Raw genomic sequence first — 24,244 nt, forward strand, 5'->3', positions numbered from 1 at the left:
TCCTGTCTCTGTCAATAACTCACGAGTGGGCCCAGTGAAGCAAACTATCTCTCCCTGTTAGAGGAACAAGCTGAGGGGGCAGCTAGGTGGCGCAGTGGATGGAGCATCGACCCTGAAGGCAGGAGGCCCTGAGTTCAAATCCAGACTCAGACCAAACACTTGACACTTACTAGCTGTGTGACCCTTGGCAAGTCACTTAACCCCAATTGCCTAAAAATTTTTTAAAAAATTTAAATAGGAGAACAATTGACCTCTGTAGAATTTCCTGTGTATGTATAGGACTGTCTTGTATCAACAGAACCATCAAATACAGTCACTGTATACAACCCAGAGGTCAAGCTATAGACATCAACTCCTGAAACTATCTTGTTACGGACATAACAGACTAAAAATATACCCTTTAGAAACCCTCTCTTCTCTCCATCCCACCCTGGTTTCCAGTAGTGAATGACATAGTTGTATGTTATCACCTAATTAGCATACTTGGCACATAATACATTACACATTTCCCATAAAAGCTTTAGCATCGTTCCTGTTAGGTTGTAAGTTCCCTGAGCAGCTCTGCCCACTGTATAGCATAACAATAAGTCTTTGCCACCTTGACTTAAAGAATGCTCGAGTCTGTGAATTCATTCCAGATGACCCTGTCCTGTACTCTGGTCTTTGAGAGGTCTCAGCCTCTCAGACCTCAACAGGGAGGAGGCATTCTGCTACCCAGCTTTTGTACTGGCCTGTACCTCGTGCCTGAAAGGCTCTCCCTCCTCACCTTCCAAGCCCTCTCTGTCAAGGGCTACCTCCTTCCCTCCCTCCCTCCCTGAGACCTTTCCTGCTCCTTCCAGCCTTCCCTCCTGAAATTGCTTTGGATATTTGTATATTTTATTTGTGCAGATACGAGTTGTTTCCCCGATGGAATTCGACCTCCTTCATTGAAAGCAGAGGCAGTTTCATTTTCACTTTTTTGGGTGTGTGTGTTCCCCTAATGCATGCTTCCCTATTGCGTTCCTCATGGTAGCTGTTCTGAACCTTCTCTTCTCTCCTTGAGCCCCTACACCATCCCCTGCCCTTGCCTTCTCAGCCCAGAACCTCTTCCTATTTAATTCCTATTTTATTGAGACAACAGGGACCTTCTGCCTTGACCTCCTACTTCTCCCCTTCATCTCAAAAGGTATTGTGTGGTTGTGGATTGTAGGCTTGTCCCCCCAGATCTGGAGTGGGAGAAAGTGCCACAATTATTAGTGTGTGAGGGGCACAGATATTGGGGAAGGGTCTTACAGTAGAGTAGAGTGGATTTTAGGGACAGTTCATAAAGAGCTGCCCTTCCCAGAAAGGAGTGTTTCTGTGAGGTTGTATTATGATGGGATTGGGGTGTCCACAAAATTTGAGGAAACCCAGAAGATATGAGAGTATTATAGGCCTATGTGGAGTCACCCTAGGATGCAGGTAGGCTTCAGTTAATTTTGTGTTTTTTTTTTGTTTTTGCTTTTTGGTGAGGCAGTCGGAGTTAAGTGACTTGCCCAGGGTCACACAGCTAGTAAGTGTCAAGTGTCTGAGGCTATCCTCCTGACTGTAAGTCCAGAGCTCTATCTACTGTACAACCTAGCTGCCCAGATTCAGGTAATTATGAGATCACCATAAAGTCATGAGAAGTTCCTTCCAGTCATTTTGGGGTCACATCACAGGTGTGGTTGGGATGATTTTTGGTGTGCATGGGTATTTTTCGGTTTCTCCATGGGAGTCATGAGCCTTACATCATTATTGGGCAGTTAGCTCATGGAGTGTGAGATGCTATTAAGAATTATGTATGTGTATTAAGGGGCATGGGGGTCCCTAAGTTTTTATGGTCCCACTCCATGGGGAATGGGGGAATCACAAGTAATCATGGGGTTTCACTGGAATCTGGGGGCTTACTAGCTTTTGTTGGATTGCCACATGATAGCAGGACAAGGCCTTTTGGGGTCAACCCCAGGGTGTGTATAGGGCATTCTGTCATGGGTTGGTCTCACAGTAAGAGAGTCATGTTATTGTGGGATTGCTAAAGAGGGTAGATGGATAATAGTTCATTTTTATGGTCACCCTACTCGATTGGAAGGGAAAAAGGGATTTTGATTCAGAGTTATACCAAGTGGCATGTTAGTAGAATGAGTTGAGAGGTCTCCCCATTAGGGTGAGGAAGGCCAAACTGGTTGTGGGGTTACTCCACAGGATTGCTGGTGGGGGGTATTGGGCACAGAGGGCCAGCTTGCTGTAGGATTGTCCTGAAGGACTAATGGGAGGGGCTGTAATTTGTGTGCTTAACCCCAGGCCATAAGGGACCACAAGTTACTTTTGGAGTAACTTGTTGTTACAGAATTAGAGAATTAGTGGAGACCTCAGCAGCTATCTAGTCAAACCCATACCTAGAAAGAATCCTCATTATAATATACCTGACAAGTGGTTGTCCAGCCTCTGCTTGAACATCTTCAGGTAGAAGGAACCCCTTGGCACCCCTGAAGTATTGAAGTTCACAGCTATTTGGGGGTCACCCTATTGGAGATGAGGCATACATCTTCATGAAGTCACCCTCAGGTTGGATGGGGCATACAAGTCATTGTGGGGTGACCCACAAGGGCTCTGGATGGGCTATAGCTCATTTGTGTTTGAAAACACAAAGAGAAATAATCCCATGAGTATTTTTACAAGACTTGCTCTGGTTAGCCCTGGAAGGCAGAACTGGGAGCCGTGGGTGGAGGTTATCAAGAGGAAAATTTAGGTTTGACATAAAGAACAACTTCTCTCAAAAGAGGGTGGGTCACCTCAAGAGATAGTAGGGCAGCCCTCCCTGGGAGTCAGAAGGCAAAAGCTAGATTCTTTGTTGGGTGTGTAGTAGGAAGGATTCTCATTTGGGCCATTTGGGCTAGCTGGCCTCTGACAGTATTAATATATAGTAATAGCACATTCTATAAGGAAATAGTAAAAATGTCAAGGTCACAAACCAGAGTGACTGGAAGGATGGTAGAACTATAACAGTTTCCTCAACAGTCATGGGAAAGTTCAGAAAAGGAAGGAGGAGGGCTTTGAGGAAAACATAGTGAGTTCAGTTGAGTTTGAGATGTCTCTGGGACATGCAGCTTGAAAAGCCTGGGGGAAAGAGAGACAGATATGTGAGTTGTGTGCATGGAGATAATAGTTAAATCCATGGAAGCCAAGGAAATCACTGAGAGAAGTGTATAGAGGCAGAAAAGAGAAGGCCTGGGTCAGAACTGTGAGGAACAGCCTCATTTAGGATGAGTGCTATGAACAATAATGACCCAACAAAAGGGATGGGGGAAAGGTCAGACAGGCAGGAGGAGAAGCCAGAGAAGACATTTTCAGGCAGGGAGGGTGGTAAACAGTGTCAGGTGCATCAGTTAGGTCAATAAGGATGAGGACTGAGAAGTGAGCTCAGCTTGGGACACATTGAATTTGAGGTGCCTATAGGATGTTAAAGGCTAGGAGTCGAACAGGCAGCTGGTCAGTCAGTCATCAAACATTTATTAAATGTTTATTTAAAAATGTCAGGCACTGTGCTAAGTTCTAGAGATACAAATACAAATAAAAAGAAAGATAGTTCCCACCCTTAAGGAGATATAAACCCGAAAAAAGAAGCTGAAAAAGTATATAGAGGGAGGGGATGGAGGGGGAGAAGGTACCAGTTTGAGGGCATGATGGAGACATCTAAAAAAGTCCAAAAGTGATGTAGCTGGCAGAAATGAGGAGAAGAGTAAGCTGGGCCCCTCCTTAAAAGGAGGCCCTGGAGCCCATGGCATGCCAGGCAGAGGGTTCATACAGAAGGACAGAGGGGGACTGATAAGATTCGAGGACCCAGCAAATTTAATCTTGCAAAATAATGAGATTTCCCAATAATGAGTTTCCTGGGGAAAGAAGGTGTGATGGAGAAATTTAAAGAAGTCCAAAAGCAGGGTGGGAAATGGGGAGAACACTGTGCTGGGGCCCCTCCTTAAATGGAAGCCCCTGGAATACACAACTTGTATAGTGTCTACTGCTTTTGTCTCTTACTAGGGTTTTCTAATCCTCTTAACCTGATTAAGGAACTTCATACTTCTTTAAGGAATCAGGAAGTATAAATCTTCACTAGTAAACATCTGAAAAGGGCACACCTTTTAGAAGATGCCAAAAGGCCACTTGGGAGTCCTCCCAGGGCAGCCTGTGACCCTCCCACTCTGTAACGGTGTCCAGCAGGCTGGAGGGAGTCAGTTGATGAGGGGCCCTGCTGAACACCTCTTCCTGCCCTGCCCCACTCCCAATCCAGGAGGCATAGTCCAAGATGCTGATCCTGGGGCTGGCGGAGATTCCAAGGCAAGGAGGCCTTGAGGGAAGTTCTGGGATGAGACAGCGGCTGAGGCAGGGTTTGAAGTCCAGAGAGTCGAGAGCAGAGGTGGAAGGGTCTTAATAGCACAGCGTCTTCTTGGGTTCTCCCACTTGTCTAGCCTCTCGTTGGTCTCCTTGACTAGCTCACCATGCATATAATACCCTCTGATTGTAAGCGTAGGGCAGCTAGGTGGTGCAGTGGGCTTGGAACCAGGAGGACTCGTCTTCCTGAGTTCAAATCCGGCCTCAGATACTTCCTAGCCGTGTGACCCTGGGTAAGGCACTTCACCCTGTTGGCCTCAGTTTCCTCATCCGTCAAATGAGCTGGAGAAGGAAATGGCCAACCACTCCGGTATCTCTGCCAAGTAAACCCCAAATGGGGTCACAAAGAGTCTCCAGTTGTCCTGATCTGTATCTTGTCAGTGGACCCAAATGGCTCTGGAGGAGAGAGTGAGGCTGCTGGCTTTGCCCAGCCCTGCCTCACCTGAATCCAGTTCACTTGCCAGTCACGGCATCACCTTCTTAATGCCATGGTGATCTCTGAGAATGAAGGACAAACAACAACAGAAAGGGAGAGACTTCCTAGCCCTCAGGAGTAGAGGCTATCTGTGTGTGAGACAGTACAGTGTGATAGATAGAACTTTCTGGTCCTCTGTGCTATCTCCATTCCTGAAAATTCCTCCCTGGTTGTTCTTTCTTCCTCTTGTTGCCCAAAAACAGAGGCATCACTGCTCCTCACTGGACACAGTCCTTCTCCCTGTATCGTTGATCCCGTTCCCTCCTATCTTCTCCAGGACCTTGTTCTGGCAGACATCCCCTCTCTCTTATACATCTCCAATCTTCCCAGCTGCCTGCCAACATGGTTGAGTCTCTCCAGTCCTAAAAAATCCTTCCCTCCACCTTTCTGAGTTATTTCACTTCAGTCCTCCCCCATGTTACCAAATTTCTTGAAAAAATTATCTCTGTTCCATTTCATCACTTCCTCAACCACTTGCAATCTGCCTTCTGCCTCATCCCTCTACTAAAACTGCTTTCTCAAGGGTTATCAAAAGTCTAATTGCCAAATTCCTGGCTTTTAAAAAATCTTTAACATCTTTGATCTGTGCAGCATTTAACAGAGCAGGTTAACCATCTTCCTTCCCACTTGGCAGCAGAGAGGCCACGTGGCAATGATTCTCCTTTCTAACCACTCGTTTGTCTACTTCACTGGCTCCCAGGATTCTTGCAGTAGCCTCTTAACTGATTTCTCTGCTCCTAGTATCTCCATTCTCTAGTTCATCTTCCAAAGAGCTGTCAAAATGATACTTCTAAGACACAGATCTGATCATATCACCTCCCTGCTTCTCTTCTCAGCGAATCTTTACCAGCCTTTTACTACTTCTCAGATGTGTAACCTGTGGTTCAGGGCCTGCCTAAGACTTTGAGCTCACATTAACTGGGTCCAGTCTTGAGTGCTGACCTCAGAAAGTCATTATCTCTCTGGCTCATTATCTCACCTTGCCCTGGGAAAATTTTCACGTGTAGTTCATGTCTAGTTTGCACAAATGTAGGCAATAGGTTCCTAGCTTCTATATGAACACTAGGTAATAAGTGTGTATTGAGTATAGGACAGCCTTTATTTTACCCCACAGAAAGTGCATAAGCTGCAAAAGACTTCCTACAGCCCCTAAACAGATATGGATAACATATAATCAAAGGACAAGGAGTCCATAAGTAGATACAAACCCTCACACTTGGGTTTGCATTAGGAAACCTGTCACATTCCTGTAAATCACACAGTGTCTGGAATAGTTCTTCCCAGAGTTGGAGTGCTATCTTGTCACTTGAATTTCCCCTAGAAGGCAAACCTTTTGGGGTCTGCTAAGTAAATGGGCAGCTCTTTTCCCACGAGACCAGCATTGTTAAAATAGTTCACTCTAATGGGAGTGGGTTGTGAGGTCTACATCTCTTACTATTCCTTTAACTTCAGAGACAACATAAATAATGCTTTTTCTTTTTCTAAGAGGCATATTGCTGAGGAATTTCCCTTTTTATATAAGATCTAGTCCCCAATCTCTCAAAATTTAGGGTTATTGTTGAGACAACACCTAACTGACCAAGAAATCTCTCTTCGCTGGTGAGAAGGATAGATTCTGGAGCCAGTCTACCTAGGAAATTTCTTTTCTCTGACAAGAAAATTGACTTCCAGAGTCCATGACCTTGAGATTACTCACAAGGTACTGCCTCCCAAAGATATGTGTTGCTAATGAAATCTCCCTTCTTTAACTAAAAGGTGGGTTTTAGGATCACACAGCCTCAAAAACAGAAAACCTCCTTTACACAGGGTTTGGGTTCAGAAGTATCGTCTATGAACTCCCTGATTGAACTGAGTGGATAAGTTCACGTCTACTTCCTCAGGAACTTTCTCATTGCCCCAGCTTCTGCCATCTCTTGAGCTGGGAAAATCCTTTCCTAGGTCACCAGGTTCTGACCTGTGCCCTGAAGGCTGGGGGTAAATACTTGTCACTTTGTCCCGAAAACAGTCCTCATCAGTCCCCATTATTATGTGTCTGTCTCTCTTTTTAAAAATAATATTTTTCTCAGTTGTATGTAAAAGCAATTTTAACATTTATTTTTTCAGATTTTGAGTTCCAAATTCTCTCTCGCCCTCTCTCCTCCCCCTTGCCTGTAAGCAATTTGATAGAGGTTATGCATGTACCATCATGCAAGACACATTTTCACAATAGTCATTCTATGAAAGAAAACATACCCAAAAAAAACCAACAAAAAATTAAGTGAAAAAAGTATGCTTCTATCTGCGTTCAGACTCCATCAATTACTTCTCTGGAAATGGATAGTAATTTTCTTCATGAGTCCTTTGGAACTGTCTTGAAACTTTATATTGCTGAGGATAGCTAAGTTATTCACAGTTGGTCGTCGCACAACATTGCTGTTACTGTGTACAGCGTTCTCCTGATTACACTCACTTCACTCTGCATCAGCTCATGTGAGTCTTCCCAGGTTTTTCCGAAATCATCCTGCTCATCATTTCTTACAGCACAATAGTATTCCATGACATTCATATCCCACAACTTGTTCAGCCATTCCCCAATGGATGGGCACCCCCTTAATTTCCAGTTTTTTGCCACCACAAGAAGAGCTGCTATCAATATTTTGCACAAATAGGTCCTTTTACCTTTTTTTTTTCTGGATCTCTTTGGGATCCAGATCTAGTAGTGGCATTGCTGGCTCAAAGGGCATGTGCAGTTTTGTGGCCCTTTAGGCATGGTTCCAAATTGCTCTCCAGAATGACTGAATCAATTCACACCTTCGCCAACAATACATTAGTGTCCCGGTTTTTTCACCTCCCCTCCAACATTTGTCATTATCCTTTTCTGTCATGTTAGCCAATCTGACAGGTGTGAGGTGGCACCTCGAAGTTGTTTTAATTTGCAATTCTCTGATCAATAGTGATTTAGTGCATTTTTTCATATGACTGTAGACAACTTAAATTTCTTCTGGCAACTGCCTGTTCATCTCCTTTAACTGTTTTATCAATTGGGGAATAACTTGTATTCTTATAAATTTGACTCAGTTCTCTATATATTTTTAAAATGTGGCTTTTATCAGAAACACTTGCTGTAAAAAATTTTTCCCAGCTTTCTGCTTTCTTACTAATCTTGGCTGTATCAGTTTTGTTTATGCAAAAACTATTAAATTTAATATAATCAAAATTATCCATCTTCCATCTCATAATGTTCTCTTTCTCTTATTTGGTCAGAAATTCTTTCCTTCTCCATAAATCTGACAGGTAAACTACTTCATGTCCCTCCTAGTTTGCCTGTGATATGCCTTTATGTCTATATCATGTACCCATTTTATCTTGGTATACAGTGGGAGATGTTGGTCTGTGCCTAATTTCTGCCGAACTGTTTTCCAGTTTTTCCCAGCAGTTTTTGTCAAAGAGTGAGTTCTTGTCCCGAAAGTCTTTGGGTATATTAAACACTAGATTACTATGGCCATTTACTGCTGTTTCTTACTTACCTAATCTATCCCACTGATCCGCTGCTCTATTTCTTAGCCAGTGCCAGATTGTTTTGATGATCACTACTGTATAATACAGTTTGAGATGTGGTATGGTTAAGCTATCTTCCTCCGCATTTCTTTTCTTTGATTCCGTTGAGATGCTTAACCTTTTGTTTTTCCAAATGGATTTTTTTTTTTACTATTTTTTCTAGCTCTATGAAATAGTGTGTCTGGCTCTTAATAAATGCTTGCTGACTGCTGGGGAGCAGACTGTGTCCCTGAACACAGACTGGCTCTGCTGCCCTCTGAGAAGCAGAAAGGGAAGACAGAAAACACAGCACCAAACCAGCTGGAGTTGGCTGTTGGCAGGTATGCCACCAGAAGAAGGAATGCGGTTCTCACCACTGGGGAGAAAATGATGGCTCTGTCTTCTTAGTTTATCTTTCGTCCTGACACAGTTTCCTCTGCATGCTAAGTCAGAGAAAATTTGATATGGCCTTGTTGGTGTAGTGGACAGGACTCTGGGCATGGAGTCATCATTCCTAACTTGGGTTCAAATCCCATTTCAGACACTTATTAGCTATATGATCTTATTAAGCAAGTCATGTAGCTTCTTAGTGCCTCAGTTTCCTCATCTGTAAAATGAGGGGGGTTATACTCAATGACCTCTAAAGTTCCTTGTAGCTCTCATTCTATGATCCTAATATTGGACCCTAAGTTATCTCCTCAAAGACATAGGTGACACAATCTTAGCCTGAGAACTCAGCCTAGCTTTTATTAGCCAGGTCTGATAGCTATGACTTGAGGACTGTCAGCTTACCCATCTCGGGGAGAATTTCTAGCCACCGTACCCTAGCTGATTGGAGCGGAGGTAGCGTGAAGGCAGCCCTAGAGAAATAAGCCCAGAACCTGAGAACAAGGAGCAATGCCCACCAGCCATCCAAGGGACCAGCCAAACAGCTTCCCTGTCAGAGACAGCCCACATAGCCAGGAGAGCCCAGAGGACTGGCCTCCCTGCCAGGGAGAGCTTCCTGATGCCATCACAAGAACATCCTGGTGGTTCCGCAGCATCGGGGCTGTAAGGTGTGCCTCCAGAGGGGCTCTCTACCACACATTTGCTCATACCTGCCCCTTGTGTGTGATCCCTAGTCAAGCTTAATCATGGGATGACTATTGGTGGGAGTGTGTGCCCTGGGTTTATTGGGTGAGAACGAGGGGGGAGATGTTCTATTGCAACTTTCTTACTATATTCTTTCCTTAAATGCCTCTGCTTAGAAGTAGTGGAGTTCTGTGAATAACTATAGGAAAAGTCAGGGTATCATTGGGGGCTTATGAGTGAGACATGGTATTGAGTGAATTCAGGCCCACAGAATATCTTAAACCTGAGGTAGTGGCTCTTCTGCGGTGGCCCCCACACTTGAGTGGGGGTGGGGGGAAGCAGACACAAGTGAAAAAGGGAAAAGGCAAGTAGGTCTGGCCAGTGTAGAGGGACACTTCCTCCCACAAGCATTCATCTTCCCCATAAGCCCGGCCTGAATCCCAATCAGGAGTGACTTTGAGTCTTCTCAGTAAGGCACTGAGGACACGCTCACACTTTCCACGGAGAGGCATCCATTAGCAACCTCAAAGGCCCAGTACCCTCGAAGATCATCATATTGAACAGGCTACATCCCTCATCTCCTCCCTTTCTGGCACAATGCAACATTCTCAGCCTGGTTCTCAGGTTCTTCCTAATCAGGCTCCCATCCATCTCTCCAGTCTCATTCCACATTGGTCTCTTACATGTTCTCCATTCCAATCAGACTGGCCCCCATTTCCTTCCTCTACTTACTGCAAAAGATGAATATTTCTCTTTTATATTTAATAACTAATTATTGTATTAGGACCAAAGTTTTTCCCCTTTCCTACTTCCTCATCCAGAAATCAACCAGTGTGGGAAATCTCTCTTAAAGATTTACCCAGGGGGGCAGCTAGGTGGCACAGTGGGTAGAGTACTGGCCCTGGATTCAGAAGGACCTGAGTTCAAATACGGCCTCAGACGCATAATACTTACTACCTGTGTGACCCTGGGCAAGTCACTGAACCCCATTGCCTGGCCAAAAAAAAAAAAAAAGATTTACCCAGGCCAAGATCTAATCAGAAAGTAAAAGAAATTCTAAGTTTAGGCTAATGAGTATATTCCTGCTTGTTGTGTTTGATCAGACAGATCCTGGGTAAAGGTTGATTCTCTGTTATGAAGACAGGTGATATGGAAATTGATGTCTCTTTGACCAAGATTTGAGCAACCTAAGTCACATACCCCAAGACCATAGCCCACACCTGTCTTTGTGTTAACCAATCTGAGTTGATTGCCCTGGGAACACCAGCTCTTCCAAGAGCATATAAGATGTGACTCTACTGCATTAGGGGGCTTTGGTCTAAGAAAGATGGCCAAATGACCATCCTTTTATTAATAAGCTGCTGGCCTTATTAATAAAATTATTAAATTACCCAGAAACTGTATCTCTTGAACTTTTTTTTTCATGATGCAATTGAGGTTAAGTGATTTGCCTAGGATTGCACAGCTAGTATCAAGTGTCTGAGGCCAGATTTGAACTCAGGTCTTCCTGACTCCAAGGCCAGTGCTCTATCCACAGCTGCCTCCTCTCTTGAACTTTTTAATCGTCATATTACCTAGTCCCCCTAACTAGATGCACTCTCTTGACCTTTGCCTCCTGGAATCCCTGGCTTCCTTGAAGACAAAGCTCAGGTGTCCTATAGAAGACAGCACCTTGTCCTCTCCCTTGAAACATTACTTTGTGCTCTTTTGAATACTTTACGTTTATTTTCCTTGTCTATGTGACGCCTCCCTGGAGGACAGAAGTTTCTTGAAGGCAAAGCTTGTTTCTTTAGGTCTCCTGTGCCGTATACATGGTTATTGCATCCAACTGGACATTGTTCCCCAAGGTTCTGTTCACAGGTCTAATCTTTCTCCAGCTTCACTCATTACCACGGCTTCAGCCATTGCCTGCATTTATAATGGCCTGTAGCACTTTGCCGCTGGATGCCCCTCAGGTGCGTCAAACTCAACCTGTCCAAAGCCCAGCTTGTTAACTTCACCATCAAGCCCTCTTCTCTCTCTGACATCATTATCTCCATGTAGAACCTGTATTCACACAGTTTCACAGGTTCAGAACCTTGGTATTTTCTCTTTATCCTATTCCTCAATATCTATCCTTCCCAAGTCCTGATGATTCTACTTCTAAAGTAGCTTTCACTTTCATACGTTCTTTTGCATTCTCATTACCACCCCCCAAGTATATTATAGTGACTTGCACATAGTGAGTACTTAATGACTGCTTGCTGAATAAATAAACTGGAGCAGTCTCTTAACATAGCTTCCTATCTCCATTCTCTCTTTCCTCTGTATCCTTCACACCGCTGTCAGAATCATCCTTATTGTGCATAGAATTGGTTGTGTTACTACTCTGCTCAAAAATCTTCCTTGGTTCCTTATGGCCTACTAAGTCCTTAATTTGGTTCTCGAGAATTGTTAAAGCTAGCATGCATACCACCCCGCTTCTGGGCTATATCTCGTGTGACTCCCCTTTACGTGACTTTCCTCTAACCTACCCTGCCCCTTTCTGCTAATTCCCCACACATGAAGTGGCTCACGTGTTGCTACATCCTGGCCTACTTGTAGAACCCAACTCAAATGCTCTCCCTTTGAGGAAGTCTTCCTTTCTCCCTCTGTCAAAAGGGAGCTTCTTCCTTCCCACCTCTTCCTGTATTACCTTACAAAGTACTTGGATTTGACATAAATTCCATGAGGATAGGAACTGTGTCATAGCTAGGCTTTTTGTCTCCCCCAATGTACATGCTACAGTAGGGACTTAACAAATGTTTCCTGGGCTGAGTTTAATTGAGAGTGTTTTTGGTCTGTAAAAAAGATATAACCCACATGTACAAAATTATTCATAGCAGTTCTTTTTGTGGTGGCAAAGAATTGGAAATTGAGGGGGTGCCCATCAATTGGGGAATGGCTGAGCAAGTTGTGGTATGTGAATATAATGGAATACTATTGTGCTATGAGAAATGATGAGCAGGCAGATTTCAGAAAAACCTGGAAAGCCTTATATGAACTGAGGCTGAATAAAGTAAGCAGAACCAGGAGAACAGTGTATACAGTAACAACCACATTGTGTGATGACCAACTTTGATAGACTAATGTGAAAATATGCTTAATATGAATGTATATAAGTAGAGCCAATCTCAGATTGCATGCCATCTTGGGGAAGGGGAAGAGAAGGAGGGGGAGAAAAATCTAACACTCAAAATCTTATGGAAGTGAATGTTGAAAAGTAAAAAATAAATTAATTATAAAAAAATATAAAGTTAGGTATTGTCATATGTGTATATATACACACATATACATGCATCTATAAATTTCTAAATAGCAGATTTCTCTTTCTGGCTATATTCAGGCTAATATTAGCATAAAATTACAGAGGCACAATGTAGAGATTACTGGACTTGGAGTCAGGAAGACCAAATACTTCCTCTAACATTATCTGTCTGACCATGGGCAAGTCATATAACCTCTCTGAGCCTCAGTTTCCTCATTTGTAAAATGGAGATAGTGTTAGTAGTATCTACCTCACAGGACTAATTGCTTAAATGAGATAACATATAGAAAGCATTTTGGGAGCTTTAATGTTCTATAGAAATATCAGTTATTTAATAATAATAATGAGATATCTCAGAGCATCCTTTGTGGCCAAAGAAAGTAAGTCTGAAATTCAGCATATGCTGTGGCTAATCCCCTAAAAATAGATGGGCTGTAAAGCTGATTCTCAGGTTCTAAACCCCACCCCTATCACCTGACGCCATAGACAACCAACCTAGAACACCATTAAGTAGGTTACTGGGGTGCTGCGTCTGAGGGCTTGGTGATCCTTGGCCTAATTTCCTGGACAAGACTGCAATTTGGATAGGAAAAAACTTCTCATTTCCTGTGACTAGAGGAAAAAACAGACAAGTAAGACATCGTAATTAACCACAAGAGCTGGGGAAAGGGAGAGGGAGAGAAAAACAGAGATATAAACAGACCAAAGAAGAGGGGAGGGATCCTGAAATAAAGTGACAGGATCTCTAAAATGTAACTGGCCTGGAAACAAGGCCCATGGTTACTGTGCAACCACAGCTTGGTGAACCCCACCTATGTGGCTGGGTGGGGATTTCTGAGAATGGAACAAAACCGCATCATGACAGGGAAGTGTTGCCCAGCCCAGGTAGTTTCTATTTCTTCCCCCTTCAGTCCCCAAGAACCCTCTCTGACTCACATCTGGTTACCCAGCTGTCTTCCCAGGACCATAGCCTTTACACTCTTGGGTTTTCATCTTTAGGGAAGAATCTAGCCAGGACCTCTACTCACCTGTCGTGATTATCCTCGTGAAGAAGCTGCTTAGTGTAAGTGGGCTTTTCTTGCTCAGCTGGCCCTGGGCCAGGGAGGATAGAGACAAAGATGCAGCCTCACCCTCTTAGAGGTCCCAGTCTAATCCAGGAGAGATGGTCCCTACTTTTAGGCTGCTACCATTTTGTCGCTGACAATAATAACAGGACTTTCTATTTGTGGTGTGCTTTAGAATCTGCCATAACACTTGCATATAACATATATGTGTGTGTGTGTGTGTGTGTGTGTGTGTGTGTATGTATGTATGTATATTAGTATTCACATTCACTCTGTGAAGTAGGCAAGGCCTGGAGATAGCATGATGCAGTGGAAAGAAAATGTAGTCGGAAAAAATGGCTTTGAATTTGACCTCCCACATTTGTTAGAACTACTCCTAGAGCCAGCAAGCTTGAGACCTCAGGCAAAGGCCTGGAACTGGCCCAGGGCCTCAGGGACTGGACTGAACCTCAGAAGAAGCCAGACATCAAGCGGCACCCTTGACATGAAGCAAAGAGCACGTCCTACATGTGGAATATCCTCTGAAGGCTCCTCATCAGTCTGTGTCCTTGTAACGTCCACTTATTGGAAACATTGCATGAATACTAGGCTCCTTCATCACAGGACCCTAGATGGCAGAGAGTCACACTAATTTGTGCCCATGGCCAGCAAATTTGCACCTCCTGCTCCCAATGTGTCAGTCTGTTCTTGCCTCTTTCCTCCCTTTCTCTGTACTCTTGCCCCTCTTCCCATGTATCATCTCTTTCCTTCCTGGTTGTCCAGCTGGGTATAAGTACTCCAAGGCTTCGTCCTGGGCCCTCTTTCATTTTCTCATTATGCTTTCTTACTTGGTGAATTTATCTCCCATAAGTTTAATTATCTTCTCTGTGTAGACAACTCTCAGACTGTCTTCCAAGCTCACCAGATGCCTGTTGGATACCTCAAAGTGGATGGCCCAGAGACAGAAATTCAACCTGCCTAAAACAGAACTCATGATCTTTCCCTGGAAACCCTCTCCTCTTCCACTCTTCCCCGTTACTCTCAAAGGCACCACCATCCTTCCAGCCCCGCAAACTCACAGTGTTGATGTCCTCTCCTCCTCACTCTCACTCATGCCACAAATCCAGTCAGCTGACTTTCAGCTCCATTTCCAATGTGTTCCCTCCACTAACACCACAGCCTCCCCTGGTGCAAACCCAGATCTTCCAGACTTCAGGCCCAGGGCTCCATCCACTGTGGCAGAGACCAAACAGATCAAAATGGGGACTGCTAAACCCTCTGGAAGATCCCTGCAGACTACCCATTGACTTAGAAAAAACACGTTGATGTCATCTCTGCTTTATTGTATTTTATTTGCTAAATATTTCCTAATTACATTGTAATCTGGTTCAGACCACAGTCAGGAGTGTTGTCGGCTACATGTGGCCTGGGGACCACATGTTCGACACCTCTGCACTGTGGCACAGGGCCATTCCAGTGGTAGAGTAGATAGAGCCCTGGGCCTGGAGTCAGGAAGATCTGAGTTCAAATCCCACCTAGCTGTGTGACCCTGGACAAGTCACTTCACCTCTATTTGGCTCAGTTTCCTCATCTGTAAAATGGGGATCATAACAGTAACACCCCCCCACAGCTGCGAAGATCAAATGAGATAATATTTGTAAAGCTCCCAGCATAGTGCCTGGCTTATAGTTGATACTTAATAAATGCTTGTTCCTTCTTCCCTCTCGTTTCCTTTTTGGAGTCATCCTCCCCTCTTCCCTCTCCTTCACACTGCAGAGCCAGTCAGTTGCCAAGTCTTGCAAATTCTGTCTCTGTGAGATCTCAGAAGGCAGATGACCCCTTCTCTACCCTTATACAAGTTCCCGTCTAGTTCAGGCTCGTTATTTCTCATCTATGTAACAAGAATGCACCCCGCCCCCCCCCATGTGGGTAACGAGGCCTGTCTTTGTGTGGCTCGGAGGGAGGCAGGATAAACCTCTCTAGCTTCTTCTTTGCTGACACTTCTCCAGGGGAGACATTCACTTCTGCCAGGTCTGTGATTGAGTTCCATCTAACTACTGATCACTTTGTCAGTATTGTTGGGGTACAGCACACCCCAAGGTCTATATCCAAGGCTTGATTCCTTTCCTACCATTCACCAATTCTGTGATGAGCACATATAGTAAATAGCAAAGAAAACTCATTTATCCAAATCAATAGCAAAACGTAAATCAAAGAAGGCATACGTTAGAGAGCATATACCAGACAATGCAGAGTGAAGGAGCTCTCTCACTGGGACCGAGATAACTCGGCTCAATCAAAAGAGATCACACTTGATCTCCTGCTAGGAAGAACTTGCTGGCAGTCTGGAGCATAGCAAGCGAGGGCTAGGGGTGTGATGGAGGCTGTTGGTTGACCTTTTCCATCTTTTCTCTTAAAGCTGGAAGCCAGGAGCCCCTGACCTGACTTGATGCTTAAAGAGTCTGGCAGAGGCATGAAGAAGGGTGCAACTCTCCCACTCTCACCAACTCACCCCTCACAGCAGGACTGGGCCAGGCCTTCGTCTCTACCAATCCCATGCGAGTGGGCTTTGGGGTGGGGTGACACCCATAATAGTCTATAATTGGTTTTCCGGCTGCCAGTGTTCCCCCTATCCAAACCATACGGGGCGCCTGAATATTATTTCCCTAAGACACGGGTCTGACCTTGTTTCTCCTATTGGTTCCCCATTACCTCTCAGACTGGGAATCTTAATCTTTTTAGTGTCATTAACCCCTTGGCCTACAGACCCCTTCTGAGAATAATGTTTTTAAATGGATAAAGTAAAATACATAGAAAGGAAACCAATTATATCAAAACAAAGATGTAATTTTTCTCTTCCAAGTTCACTGACCACCTGAAATCCATCCATGGTCCCTTTGGGGGTCTGTGAATTCCAGGCTATGAGCCCCTGCTCTAGGATGAAACACAAACATAGCTAGGCATTTAAAACTCTCCATAATCTGGCTGCCACCTCCATTTCCAGTCAGCCCCCACATCCCTCTCAACTGTAGTACAGCCATTTCCTCCCCCACAAAAGAAATGCTTAAGACACAAACAGTGCATAAGCATGCATTAACAAATGCGGTCCTCAAGTCCTCAAACTCGCAGGTTTAGATTCAGTCAAGGGGCCACACTTGAGGACCTAGAGGGCCACATGTGGCCTCGAGGCCACAGGTTCCCCACCCCTGTGATACCCTGTCTCCTGGTTGCAGGCAGTCACATATCCCATGCCTAGAATGCACCCCCTCTTTTTCTCCAGCCCTCAGAAACTCAGTTCAAATGCTACTTCCTCCATGAAACCTTTCCTGATCCTCCCATTTGGTAGTTATTTCCCTTCTGAATTTTCCTTTTGCTACATTTATTTGTATTGCACCCCCATAGTAGTGCCTTGAGGCAAGGGACTGTTTCTTCTTCCCCTCCTACCTAGGATATTGAGATGCTTAATAAATATTTGTTAAATTGAATTATGAATGTACAGAGAGAGGTTTTTGTAATTTAGTAGATTAAAAAAAGATCATATGCAGGAAACTGAAAGGCACACTTCAAAGAAAGATAAATGTTCCCTGGTTAGAATAATTTTTCACAATCAGAATCATATTTTATTCAGAAAATCCATATAGCATTTAAATGCTTATCCTACAAAACATCTAGCTCTTATTTTCCATCAGCCACATTTGTGCACAAAATTGTAAAGTAGGTGAGATTTGTTTTGGAACATCCTCCTACCTTTCTTGTTTCTTTGAAACCATTCTTTATTGCTCTTTTGTTTTACTGTCATGTACACTTCCCACAGCCTTCTCACTTCCCCCTTCAGAGAGTTATCTTTTATAACCAGTTCAACAAAACTAACCAATACCATCCAAATCTATTATTTTATGTAATGGGCAAGTCATTTCACATCTGTCTTCCTCAACAAGGAAAAGAAAATGGGGCTGATGAATAATGCTCAAGATATCGACATGCTGAATCTGAAAATATCACACTTGAATCTAAAGTTTCTCATAAGAGCAAGAGGTTGACTGGACTTTCAAATGTGGTGGATAACCCATTTATATTCCAAATAAATATTCCAAATAAATTCTATTTTGAAATGATTATAGAATTTACATAATCTCAGAACTTCAGAGTTAGAGGAGGCTTCAGCAGCTCCCACAAGGAATCCCCACTACAGCATGCCCATAGCCCAAAACAGTCCATTCCACTTTTGGTTGGTTCAGATCCATAGGTCCCTAGATCTCCAGCTGGGAGCTACCTCAGAAGACATCGAGACCAACCCTTTGATTTTATAAGGGAAGAAACTGAGGCCCCAGGAAGAAATGATTGGTCCATACCAGATCCATACTAGGCAGGAAGTGCCTGAGGCAGGATCGGAGTCCAGATCCTCTTACTCCGAAGTCAGTACTCTTTCCACCGTGCTGAATTGCTTCAAGATTTTTTTCATGCATCAAGCCTAAGTTTGCCTCTTTGCCACTTCCACCCAGTTCTCCCACTTCTACACTCTGGGGCCAAACAGAAACATTTAGTCTTTCCTCTGTGTGGTTAAACAAAAAATTTCCTGCAGGTTAAACAACCCTAGTTCTTTCAGCCAATCCCCATATAACATAGATCAAGGCCCTTCACCATTCTGGTTGGCCTTCTGTGTATATTCAACTAGTTTGGCACCCAGAACTGAATGGAACGCTTCTGATGTGATATGACCAAGGCTGAGCACAGCAGAATGATCATCCCTCCTTCCCAGAAGCTCTGCCTTGTCATGCATCCTAAGATTGCACTAGCTTTTTCTTCTCTTTAGTGTCCTAAAGAAGTCCTACTTGGAAGCTTCCTGATCATGTGGAGGTAGCCCTGAGGTCTCAGCTAGCTTTTGAAGGTGCTACTAAGTTCTGAAGACAAGTATTGGCCTAGAATAGACTTTGGGTAGCACTTGTCCTTGGACAAGTGCTCATTGAGTTGGAAGAGATGCAGTGCCAGGTTGGCCCTAAGATGACAAACTCTTCAGCCATAACTCCCAGAGGCCCCTAGAGGGTTGTAGTTTGTGAGGGACTATCTCCATCACAGAAATCCTGGCTCCTTGAAGTACCAAGACTGTTTCTTTCTTTTTTGGTTTTTGGTTTTTGGTTTTTTTAGGCAATTGGGGTTAAGTGACTTGCCCAGGGTCACACAGCTAGTATGTGTCAAATGTTTGGTCTGAAGCTGGATTTGAACTCAGGTCCTCCTGACTTCAGGGCTGGTGCTCTATCCACTGTGCCACCTAGCTGCCCCCCAAGACTGTTTCTTTCTAGGGGAAACTCACCTGTACTTCACATCCATATGTCATGCCATTGAATGGTTGTGAGTAATCTAATCCAAGATGGTGGTCTGGAGTAGGTGAGCTGTAGACTGTGTTTGCTAAGAGGCAGAGAAGGTGGAAAGTGCATCCTAGGTTCTAGATACAATTAGAGTAAAGATGTAGTAAGGTGAATGCAGAAGATGCAGGTGGTCAGTGTTCCGGGAATGAAGGGTCCCTTGGGGAAGCTACAGAAGTAAAACTGGTGATGTAGAACAGGACAGAGAAGTGGGTAGAGTGGCATTAAAGGTCAGGAAAAAGAGATTGGCTGTAATATGGCTGGCACTGGGGAGCTACGTTAGGTTCTTGAGCAGCTCTTGTCTGGGGTAGACTGACATCCTTTAGAATGTGTGCCTTCAATATTTTCTTCTGCCGCATCTTCCCTCTCTGAGCCAAGCCTATCCTTTCCTCTATTATCTGCCTGTCTAGGGGCTACTCATTAGGTCCTCCCTCACACTTCCATCCCATTTGTAAATTTAAATGGTTTAACTTGAGTGTGACTTTTCTCCTCTATTTTGCTTTCTGTGAAACTATACTTCTTATTCCGAATCACAGAATTTCACAGCTGGGATCTCACAGACCACTCCTCCCCATGGGCAGCAGGTCCCAGGACTCTAGTGCTGGAGTTCCTCTCTCCATCATGTCACCTATCAATTCAATTTAAAAAGCATGTGTTAATCACCTACTATGGGCCTTTCACAATGTTAGATGCTAGGGATTCATAGATAAAAAGGAAACGGCCCCTGCCCTGGAGGAGCTTACATTTTACCTTTGGAGAAACAACATGTAGACAGAGATAGGCAGAGAAATACAAAGTAAATTCAGTGAGATGTTGGGAGAGAGCAGTAGCACTTGAGGAGGAGGTGGGGAGGATGAAGGGGCTGCTTGAGATGAACCTTAAAGGGCTTCAGAGATTCCAAAAGACAGAAGTGAGGAGAGAGAACATTCAAAGGCTCAGAGGTGGGATCTGGAATGCTGTCTGCCAGGAAAAGGAAGACAATTGTCCTGTTATCCTGGAGTCTTAGTCTCCAAGGATAATCAGAAACTTTCTTTTCTTACTATTGAGCAGTGTGGTGTATGGTCCAAAGAACACTAGACTTGAAGTCAAAAAAAGGCCTGGATTCAAATCTCGGCTTGGAGCAGCCCTGGGCAAATTATTAAGCCTCAGTTTCCTGCTCTGTACAATGGGGCTAATAATACCTGTGCTCTGTACCTCATGGGGCAGTTTAAGGACAGTGCTCTGAATTTGTGAACAAGCTGTAAAACTGTGGCTATCATGAGTTATTTCAGATCTGCCATCCCCCCTAACTTTTCTTCACCTATTCCCGTGGTCAGGCAGTAAGTCCATAGCATGGATGGGTACTCCCTGCATGCCAAGCTGTTGCTTGGACACTGTGGGAGCTGTAGAGGAAAAAGACACGATTCTCATCTTTAGAAAGTTCCCAGTTTACTAGGAGAGACAAGGTACATACTGTGGAGTGACTAAATATATACAAAATGAAAACAGAACAACCTCCATTTGTTAATGGTGTAGTTTCCCATCCTTCTTTCTCCCATGTCTTTTCCTGTGTTCCATCTTGCATTTGTCCTTTGATTCCTTCCTTTTGGCTCTTTTATAGCCCTGACTATGCCTACGTACTCCTAAACCTGTGGTGGCATTGTGTTCTTCAGAAGCCAGTGCCCAAAACTCACTCAGCTCCAGGCCCCAGACTTAGTTAGTGCACTAACATCAACAATGCAGCTGGGCTGTGTTGGGGCCATTTTAGCACCCTACAGCAGCCTAACCTCGTGGAGAAAGTGCTGGATTTGGAGTCAGAAAGGGGAAGGTTAAAATCCAGCCTAAAGCTGTGCAACCCTGGGCGAGTCATTGTGCCCCAAGTGCCTCCCTAAGACTATTGGAAGCCAGAGATGGGTCGGATCTACATCAGGAAGAAGTTCTTGCTCTAAATCTCAAGGCTTTCTTGTATATTCATAGTGGTGGGAAGGGTGGGGGAGGGAGGGGGGCAAGAAGGGGGACCCTTCTGTGATTTATCCTCCTTTCCATTTCTGGTGTGTGTTATTAGAGCTATGTTCCTCTTCAAAAGGAAATTCAGTCAAGAAGTTCAAGAGATTTCTTCAAAAAGAAACACTTCCCCATGTCCCTAGTCCCCAAGTTTCAGCCCATGGTTAGCTCGTGACGGAAGGATTGCCAAGACCATGGCAGGATTGGATTCCTCTGCACCCCCCCTCTCTTAACCTGTCCAACCCCAGCCCATACAAATGCCAGCAACGGGTAACCCATGGGAGACCTACTCTGTGGTAAAGTCAGAACTTGCCACACCATCCCCTTGGCTTAAACCAGTGTCACCTGTGTCTCCCTCAGTGCCTCTGCCACAGTGCCCCAGAAGGGAGGACCCTTGATTCTGCAGTGCCTTCAGTCCATCTCCAAGGGCCCTGCGAAACAGCTGAAGAGGAGAAGTAGAAAAGGAGGGGATCGAGGCCAGCATTGAGGGCACTGAACAGCACAGCATACTTTCGCCAGCTTGGGGTTTTGCCTTCATAAAACCCTATCACATGGGAGACATTGTAAGGTGCAAAGCAGAGCAGAAAATTGAGGAGAGTCACGACCGCCAGGCCCACAGCTCTCTGCTGTCGCTTGGCTCCCACCTGTGGCTGTCCCATCATGAGACACACAAAACGCCAGTAACAGAAGACAGTCACTGCCATGGGCAGGCAGAAGAGGACCAGACAGACCTCCAGCCGGAATGAGAGAACCGTGTACAGCTGGCGTGGATTAAAATCGTTGTAGCATTCAAAGTCCGTCTGGTTCTCACTAGTTTTGTTTCTTGGTTCCAAATACTCCACCACTATGACCATGCTGCAGTGTCCAAAGGACAGGATCCAGGCCACCAGAGCAGCAGCTAGTCCGTATATGGGCCGCCGAGAGATCTTGTACTGGACTGGGAAGGCCACCCCCAGGTACCTCTCGATGCTGATTGCAGCCAGCAGCCACGTGCTGCAGTAGATGCTGCTATAGAAGCCAAACCCAGTGAGAGCGCAGGTGGCCTTCCCCAGGAGCCAGCGGGAGTTATTGGCAGCCTCAACCATCTTGAGAGGTAGCAACAGGAGCAGAAGGAGATTTGCCAGTGTGAGGCTGAGCAGGAGGATGTGGATCGGCGCTGGGTGGGGCTGCCGGACTCTGCAGATGAAGGCACGAAGGGCCAGGAGGTTGGCCGGGAGGCCGATGAGAAAGATCATGGTGTAGAAGGCAAGGAGCAAATAGTTTTCTGTCCTTTGGTCCATTCAGCTGTGGTGGAAAGGGGCAAAATTAGGAGGAACCCCCTTCAGCCTGGGTCACCAAGTCTCCCTTCCAGTCTCCCCTCTTGGGATTCTAGCTACCTTCTCCCCTCTCAGGAATCTCACTGTCACTACTGCCTGCTCACACCACCTGTCAGTGCCCCACAGAGTAATTATTGACTTTGCCTTGGGCGGGATATTAAGTTCCAGTTATTACATTTGCCATCTTGTATCTCTGGGAGAGACCAGCATCTAGCTTCTAAAGGGCATCCTCTCTGTCTCCCATAGCCTTCCCAATCCCATCTGACAGTGCAGGAAGAGGCTTTTGTCCTGTTCCACTTAGAGAAATGAAGGAGTGGACCTCCAGGTCCCATCATGGAGAACAGATCACTTTCTTGGGGTAGGACAGGCATCATGGGAAGCCAGAAATCCTGCAAGCAGCCTCTGGCTTTCCCCTGCAGACTCTGCTTTGTTCCCTGGGCTTTGCCCCCAGATGTCCAGGGCACTGACAGCAGCTTGTAATCTTCACTATTCTCAAAACAACAGAATTTAGCCCCTGGTTAACAAGAATAATTGGCAGGTTGGGCTGAACTGCTCCCCCTCCTACTCTGTTCCTAACTAGCCCCTTACTTAGGGGACCTGTTTCATGACCCTTACCCTGGCTGTGGGGAGGTGGGGTAAGGTCTCCAAATTTCTAGTTTTGGTTCTGGCCCTGTAGTATCCAGCCCTCCTGGGCCTTCTCTGCACCTCACACCCCGTCCCCTTTATAGAAAGCAGTTTTTTTTTCTCAGATCCCATTTCTATCTTATCTTATCTCTGTGTTTAAACTATGAGTAAGGGAAGCTGGTCACAAGCCAGATAGGCTTGTGAGTGAAGCTCTAATTCAAATGTTCCCACTCTTGGGTTTGCCCCAGGACATTTCATATCTCATCAAAGAAGTGCACATGCCGTAACTGATAGGATGGTTTTTATTACTGCCTCTGCTTCTAATTAGGAGCCACATAGGCTTTTTGGTGCCCAAACTAACTGCCTAGTCCAACATCACCTTTAATCTCTCCCCTCTAATGGGTCTCTCCCAGTTACTTTTGTAAGCCTGGTCTCTCCTTCCATGGGTTTCTCCCCCTACGCTATCCCCTGCCTCTGAGCCTCATCCCCATATCCCATCTTCAGCAGTGTCCCCTGCCATGATTACACCTTCAGCTGTAATCCCAGCATCCCATTTCCGAGAGCACAAGCAGAAGGAACCTGATTGCCTTGTCTTATCCTGTTGTCAGATGGATGGCTTCTGGAATCAGCCTCAAGTAGAAGTCTTCAGGCTTCTGGAATCAACCTCAAGTAGAAGTTTCAGTCTTCTGGGTAAAGGCACAGAATTTTAGGTGCTGCTACCATCGATTTCATGCAGAAGAAAAAAAGCAGGGAAGCTAGCTGGCTGAGGGGTTTATACCAAGATGAGTCACATGGTTAGAGAGAGGAAGGTCAGTAGTTGAGCTGTCTCCTCCAAGAACCCAGAACCAAGTTCTCATATTTCTAACCTCAATTCTCGCAGTAGTCCTATGAGGTAGAAATTATTATCCTCATTTTACAGATGGTAAAACTAAGGTTAGGAAAGGTTAAGTGATTTGTACAGGGTCATACAGCTAGTAGGTGTCCAAGGAAGAATTTGAACTCACGTCTTCCTGACTCCAAGTCTAGTGTTCTGTCATGCTGATGGAGTTACAGATCCTTCAAGTGTTTGCCATTGGTAAAAATGCTGAAAGGCTATGGAAACAAATGCTCCTCTTCTCTCTTGGAATATTTTCTAAATGTTCCTACATACGTGTTTTATTATCCTCTTAGAAATGTAG

General features: G+C 44.9%; 1 protein-coding gene across 1 annotated transcript; it reads right to left on the bottom strand.

Annotated features, from left to right (window-relative positions):
* Positions 1 to 17,374: 17,374 nt before the first annotated feature.
* On the bottom strand, positions 17,375 to 23,794 carry FFAR2 (free fatty acid receptor 2). Its single transcript, XM_020977463.2, is given in 3 exon segments — positions 17,375 to 21,562; positions 21,564 to 22,410; positions 23,646 to 23,794. Coding segments are annotated over 2 exon segments (993 nt in total). The 5' UTR covers positions 22,407 to 22,410; positions 23,646 to 23,794; the 3' UTR covers positions 17,375 to 21,412.
* Between the last annotated feature and the right edge of the window lie 450 nt (positions 23,795 to 24,244).

This window comes from Phascolarctos cinereus, unplaced genomic scaffold, assembly GCF_003287225.1.
Source record: "Phascolarctos cinereus isolate Bilbo 61053 unplaced genomic scaffold, phaCin_HiC Scaffold_726;HRSCAF=1367, whole genome shotgun sequence".
Lineage (NCBI taxonomy): Eukaryota > Metazoa > Chordata > Mammalia > Diprotodontia > Phascolarctidae > Phascolarctos > Phascolarctos cinereus.